This window comes from Oncorhynchus keta, chromosome 23, assembly GCF_023373465.1.
Source record: "Oncorhynchus keta strain PuntledgeMale-10-30-2019 chromosome 23, Oket_V2, whole genome shotgun sequence".
Lineage (NCBI taxonomy): Eukaryota > Metazoa > Chordata > Actinopteri > Salmoniformes > Salmonidae > Oncorhynchus > Oncorhynchus keta.
Window position 1 is genome coordinate 17,335,418 of NC_068443.1, and position 6,933 is coordinate 17,342,350.

General features: G+C 40.0%; 1 protein-coding gene across 1 annotated transcript; it reads left to right on the forward strand.

Annotated features, from left to right (window-relative positions):
- The first annotated feature begins 855 nt into the window (after window positions 1–855).
- LOC118401916 (zinc finger protein 567-like) lies at window positions 856–4,733 on the forward strand. Its single transcript, XM_035799606.2, has 2 exons — window positions 856–1,315; window positions 3,406–4,733. The coding sequence occupies exons 1-2, from the start codon at window positions 1,039–1,041 to the stop codon at window positions 4,452–4,454; spliced, it is 1,326 nt and encodes a 441-aa protein (XP_035655499.2). The 5' UTR covers window positions 856–1,038; the 3' UTR covers window positions 4,455–4,733.
- The last annotated feature ends 2,200 nt before the right edge of the window (window positions 4,734–6,933 follow it).

Genomic DNA, 6,933 nt, shown 5'->3' on the forward strand with positions numbered 1-6,933 from the left:
TACATTCGCCAATAGAACAGAGGGTAGAAGCGGTTTATTAATTTGAAACCGTAGTCTCATCAGGGTGCCTGCGCGCCGGCCTCTATAGCACCGTCTTCGCCTGCTTCAAGTGTTGGGGATTATGGCCTGGTCCGGGATAATCAATATGTCTTTCACCTCCGACTCATTGAAGTAGGAGTCCTCATCTAAATCGAGGTTCTGATGTCCAGAAGCTCTTTTTGGTCATAGGAAACGATGGCGGAAGCACCCAAAAATACACAAAATTGCACAATTGGTCAGGATACCGTAAAACGGACACCATTCCTTCCAGGGCCATTCTTCCATCTTCATACTGTATGCACATTCTGTTGGTTAACTTGAGTGTACTAGTCTGGAATGCATTAAAGGTCCGTTCATTTCCGTCTTTGGATTGAAGTCTCTGACTATTGACTATTAATCTGATTATTAATTATACTGTGTGAATAAATCAGCCTGAGACTATAACCGTCCCACTAAGCTTCAGGGCTACTCAGAAAACTGATCTCTCACTTTCTCTTCCTCTCTCCCTCAAATTACTTAATATAATAAATCTGCAATGAGTTGCCAATTTACACTCAAGTATGGAAATATTAGGTATCACATCTCGTGCATAACCATGGTGTTAAGGATGAGCAAGCAAATGTAATAATTTATGAGCATTGCCTAGAGATGTTTTGTGCCATTATTTATATAAATTCCATAAACCAATGCATTTTCTGTTTTTAATTCGTTTTTGTGAATAAACTTCATAGAACTAATTGTCTCTTTTGTGTTCTCTGATTCATTTCACAGAAATAGCCCCATATGTGGGCATTTATTGGAACGTTTACGGTTACCCTTTCTGTCGTCATTTCCGTTATCCGGCGTTTGGAAAGAGAACATATTTTTTTCACAGACAGTGCTGCTTGCCAGCTTCGACAAGCTGTACAGTAGTAGAAACAATTATGTTATAAACATTTCACAGAGGCACAAGCATTGCATATTCGTTTGGTGTAACAACGGTGATTTTATTTGAAAACAATGTCTAACACTGTTTCTTTCAGTACACAAATAGCTGCAATCATGGATGTGCTAGCAAAGGCAGCTGTCGCAGAAATAACCAAACTTGTAGACGAGGGCACCGTCGTGCTACGGCTTGAAATGTGTCGGAAAGAAAATGAGATAGAAGGCCTTCAAAATAGTTTACAGATGATGGAAAGAGAATTGCGGAAAGCTCAAAGCGAAGTATCAGCACGAGTGGCAAATGACAGGCAACATGCTGAGGGAATTCGGGTTGGGAGTGGGAATCAACAAAAAGGTGAGGCGAGCTGACTCGATTTAGTGCTATCAAGTCAGCTTATTTTGTCACTGTTCGCGGTTTTGTTTGATACCTTATAATGGGTACACAGCTTTGCAACCTATTGTTATTCTCATTTTTTGATCAAATCATTTATGCTTGAGTCAACTTTCCCCCCCTAATTTGTCACATCGAAACTAAAATCGATGGTCTAAAGAAATGACACAATTGCCATATTCTTATAACCAGCCTCACTTAAAACATATCTGTTGCCCCGTTAGACCTAGGAGAACACACCACCTTCATACAGTTACAACCAGAAGTGACGTATTCGTAGCTGGTTAGGAGCATAAACGTAGGAGGTTATAAGAGAATTGTTAGGGTTAGCTAAAAATGCTCTCTTAACCTGCTACGGAAATTCACTTCCGGTCATAGCTGGTGTGTTTTTAGGGAGTCCCTTTGAACTATATACTTTGATTTTTTTTTAGGCAGATGTCATTCCTCGTGCTGAACAGATTTGCCTCAAGGACCCTTAAGGTCCTTCAGGATAGATTTTAGTCCATTAAAAAAAAAAGTGTACTTCTCAAATAAAACAATGTATGTATGTATGTAGGCCCAATATATGTAGGCCCATGCTACATATATTAACTAACCCTTAGCTTTTCTCAAACTACGTTAAGACATGGCTGAGTTATTGATAAAACAGGAAATTCGATTTTACTTGTTCATTTACGACCTTTTGTAAATCCACTCCACAAAGACTTTACCATGAATAACCATGTTAAGTTGGGCATTGATACTGTATTTTAAATAAGTAAACTAACAATTCACTTTTTTGATTATGCAACACTAATGCTTAATATAATCATACAAAATGGACTTCTCATGGTCTAAAAGTCAGATTCACTCCAAATGTGGTCCTTGGACTAATAACAATGTTCTTGTTATTCTATCTTGTATCTTCTAGTTGTATCTTTTATTTTGTCCTCAGGGAACCATTTGAAAATAACCCTGGTCTCAATTGGGCGCCCCTGATTAAATAACATTTAATAATTAAATGCAATTTATTCAAATATTTTTCTCGTGAACCATCGGACCAAATAAAAATAGGCCCATGGTACATCTCTTAACATGAGCTTTTCTCAAACTAAGACAAAGGATTGGTCAAAAGATGGCTGAGTTATTGACAAATCAATAATCAGATTTTACGTGTTCAGTTATAAAACCACTGTAAATTCACTCCACAGTGGCCTATCAACTTAAAACTGTTCATCGTTATCATGTACGTCCCTAAAATGAACCACACTGAATTTGGTATTGATATCTCAAAGAACAGGGACACTTAACTAATTATTTGCATATGTAATGCTAATGCTCAAAATCATCTGCAATAATCTCATGAATCATATGTCAGATTCAGTCCAGATTTTGTATTTAAAGTAATTGAATTAGCCTCTAATGAATTTGAGAATGATTTGTTGCTGATTTAAATAATGCAGACAAACAATGTGAAATATTGTTTTTAGAATAACGGTATAGTCACATTGTTGCGCTGTTATGTGGTCTGAATGTATTGAAAAGTGGACCGTTTTTTTCTGGATAATGTAAAACCTTAAGTACTGCTGTTTGCGCAGTCTGCGACTATCTTTAAGTGCAGTGGTGAAAGCATTACCATGTTTATCTCTCAATATCACAAGGATGACGCAAGTGAACTTTAGTTTAATGCTGTACGTTTGAATACAGCAGGTAATCATTCTTAAGTCATTACTTAATGTTTTGAGTTTATATACCAATTAGGAGGTCAATTTGACTGGTTTATGTTAACTTTTGTGAAATATTTTCAGCATTAGTGTATTGGTATATTGAGGTCATCTTTGATTTCTGGGCCTTTTATTATGTCTGTCTGTGTAAATGATTTAAATCTCAGTTGGTACACTCCACATTAGTGTTCAAAAATACTTCAATACTCTCACAGCTGTACTACTTGGTTTGTTATCCAAATGATCTTGTGTCCTTTCTGTCATCCTGTGAACTCCATTCATTGTTGCTCGCAGCAATATTTTAACTTTATAATTTATAATAATTATATAAACTGTCTACTCTACTTCCAGGTGATGAAGAGAACCAAAAAGGCCAGGCCATGCCTGTAGAGGACCCAGTAGAGAGCTTCAATGAGCTGCAGCGTTCTGGACACCTTGAAGAGGCGAGGGGTGGACTGGAGTTTCTGGTGAAAGCAGAGCAGGTGGAAGAACATGTAGCCCAGGGAACCATACAAGATCCAGGAATCACAGACAGTGTGGACTTTAGAATGGACGAGAGAGATAGTCAGCTGTGGTCCTCTGTTACACAAGGACTAAGTGGGAATAATTCTGGCCACCCAGATGGGTCTTACTCTACAGGGAGATGCTTACAGATGTTCTCATCTCAGGCAGATCAATATCCCACTCCCATCCCATCCCATCATTCCTGTAACTCTTTGTCCATTGTAGGGAAACCACTGGATGACATATTCAGCACTGTCCCACTGAAAGTGGAGCCTGAGAGGCATCCTGTGTATCATGACAATGCCATGTCTGAGTCCATACATGTTGTGCAGGGGCAGTACAGAGATACTCTGCATCCTGTTGTGAGGGGGGGCTTGATTTTACATCCCAGAATGCAGCAGCCAGGACCTTCTTCACAAGGGCTCTTGAGAGCAACTGAGATTACATCAGAGTCTCACTCACACAACCAAGAGCATATTCTTAATAAGAACAGATTGAAAACAAAGAGGTTGGTAAATGTTTGGAGAGCTGTACCAAACCAAAAAGTGTTCATCTGCTCATTGTGTGGAAAGACCTTCCACCGCCATTGTCAACTTGAAGCACACCAGCACTCTCATGCTGGAGTCAAGCCATACAGATGTCTTGAGTGTGGGAAAAGTTTTACTCAGAAAAAAAGACTTAAGTCACATCAGAGTGTTCACACGGGTGAGAGACCTTTCAGTTGCAGACTCTGTGGCAAAATGTTTACAAGGCAGGACAACTGCCAAAGACATGAGCGATTTCACAGTGGACAAAAGCCATTTAATTGTGTTCAGTGTGGTAAAAGTTTCACAGTTCTCAGTAATCTCAAACTACATCAAAAACATCAATGTAAATTTGCTAATGTCAGAATGTAAGATTACAACATGCAAAGTGTATTTCTCAGCGTTGTACACTTAATGAACTGTTTATCGATTGTTGAGCCGTGTACTGAGATTAGCAGGTTTAGGTTTCCAACATGACACTGATTTCTAAATGATGAATTAAGTATTTTCTTTGCCTCACCAAGAGAGCAACAGTTGCATGATAGCTTGAATTTACTTGCGCATATGCTCCTGTAATTACGGTAAAAATAATTATCATAGCAGCAGTTTGAGCTAGTGCATTTTGTGGTTAAAAATACATTTGACATTTGATTGCATTGTAAAACATCTTTAACATTTCTTCAATGACTTCAGTGTAAGTACAATTCAACAAAATGTGAAACTGTGCTTTTTGACAACTGTCAATGAACCCGTATTTTTGTTTACAGATAGTTGAACTGTTGCCACACATTTTGCAAAGTAAAATAAACAGATGCCTTATTTACATAAGTATTCAGATCCTTTTTTTTTTTATTTTACTAGGCAAGTCAGTTAAGAACAAATTCTTATTTTCAATGACGGCCTAGGAACAGTGGGTTAAACGACAGGGGCAGAACGACAGATTTGTACCTTGTCAGCTCAGTGATTCGAACTTGCAACCTTTCGGTTACTAGTCCAACACTCTAACCACTAGGCTACCCTGCCGACTCAGGTGATTTCAGGTGCATCCTGTTTCCATTGATCATCGTTGAGATGTTTCTACAACTTGGAGTCCACCTGTGGAAAATTCCATTGATTTGACATGATTTGGAAAGGCACATACCTGTCTGTATAAGGTCCCATAGTTGACAGTGGATGTCAGAGAAAAGAACAATCCATGAGGTCGAAGGAATTGTCCGTAGAACTCTGAGACAGGATTGTCGAGGCACAGATCTGGGGAAGGGTACCAAAAAAATTATGCAGCATTGAAGGTCCCCAAGAACACAGTGGCCTCCATCATTCTTAAATGGAAGAAGTTTGGAACCACCAAGACTCTTCCTAGAGCTGGTCACCTGGCAAACTGAGCAATTGGGGTAGGCGGGCCTTGGTCAGGGAGGTGACCAAGAACCCGATGATCTCTCAGACAGAGCTCCAAAGTTCCTCTGTGGAGATGGTTGTCCTTCTGAAAGGTTATTCCATCTCTGCAGCACTCCACCTATCAGCCCGTTATGGTAGAGTGCCCAGATGGAAGCCACTCCTCAGTAAAAGGCAGATGACAGCCCACTTGGAGTTTGCCAAAAGCCACCTAAAGAACTCAGACCATGAGAAACAATATTCTCTGGTCGGATGAAACCAAGATTGAACTCTTTGGCCTGAATGACAAGTGTCACGTCTGGAGGAAACCTGGCACCATCCCTACGGTAAAGCATGGTGGTGGCAGCATCATGCTGAGGGGATGTTTTTCTGCAGTAGAGACTGAGACTAGTCAGGATCGAGGGAAAGAAGAAGAGCGCTAAGTAAAGGTAGATCATTGATGAAAACCTGCTCCAAAGCGCTCAGGACCTCAGACTGGGGTGAAGGTTAACCTGAATGTCCTTGAAGAGTCGAGATTATAATCACTGCCAAAGGTGCTTTAAACGTACTGAGTAAAGGGTCTGAATGCTTATGTAAATGTAATTTCAGTTTATATTTTTTTTAAATGTAATACATTTTAGAATAAGGCTGTAACATAACAAAATGTGGAAATTGTGAAGGGTTCTGAATACTCTCTGAGAAAAAAGTTGTGAATTTCCTCAATACATGCCACTACGAGCGTTTCTGCATCTCACCGGTAGAAACGGGCCAGCTACATTACCCTGGTTGTAATCAAACCCTAATATCCAGAATTCATGGCGATTTCGGGAGGTGAAGGACCTCCCCATGGAGGTGTGAGAAATATTAAAATGTCTTGTGTTTTTAGCCAGCACTTTAAGCCAGAGGATTTTGAAAACGGCACTGAAGTCTCAATTTATATGGTTGCCAGGTCATCGACCGTTGAAAAGTGATGCCATTCTATTGGTTTTCCCCTTCACTTCAAAGAGGGAGCTATCTGATCAGCCAACATCAGCAGAAATTAAGTCAATCTGGGGTAATGGTTGTGGGATGTTGCTGGACATTGGCGGAAACTGGAACACGATGTGGTACACAATGATCCAAAGCATCCCAAACATGCTCAATGAGTGACGTGCCTGGTGAGTATGCAGAACATGGAAGAACTGGGATGTTTTTAGCTTCTAGGAATTTTGTACAGATCCTTGCAACATGTGGCGGTGTATTATCATGCTGAAGCGATCAGGATATCGGCAGGGTATCTCTGTGCATTCAAATTGCCATTTATAAAATGCAATCGTGTTCGTTGTCAGTAGCTTATGCCTGCCCATACCATAGCCCCATCACCACCATGGGGCAGTCTGTTCACAACATTAAAATCAGCGAACCACTCGCCCACACAACATTCTACACATGGACTGCAGTTGTGAGGCAGGTTGGATGTACTGCCAAATTCTCTAAAACG

Excerpts from the sequence above, each read along its gene's own strand:
- LOC118401916 (XM_035799606.2), top strand. The coding sequence starts at position 1,039 with ATGTCTAACACTGTTTCTTTCAGTACACAAATAGCTGCAATCATGGAT. Across the intron at positions 1,316-3,405 it reads GAGTGGGAATCAACAAAAAG|GTGATGAAGAGAACCAAAAA; the intron begins GTGAGGCGAGCT and ends CTCTACTTCCAG.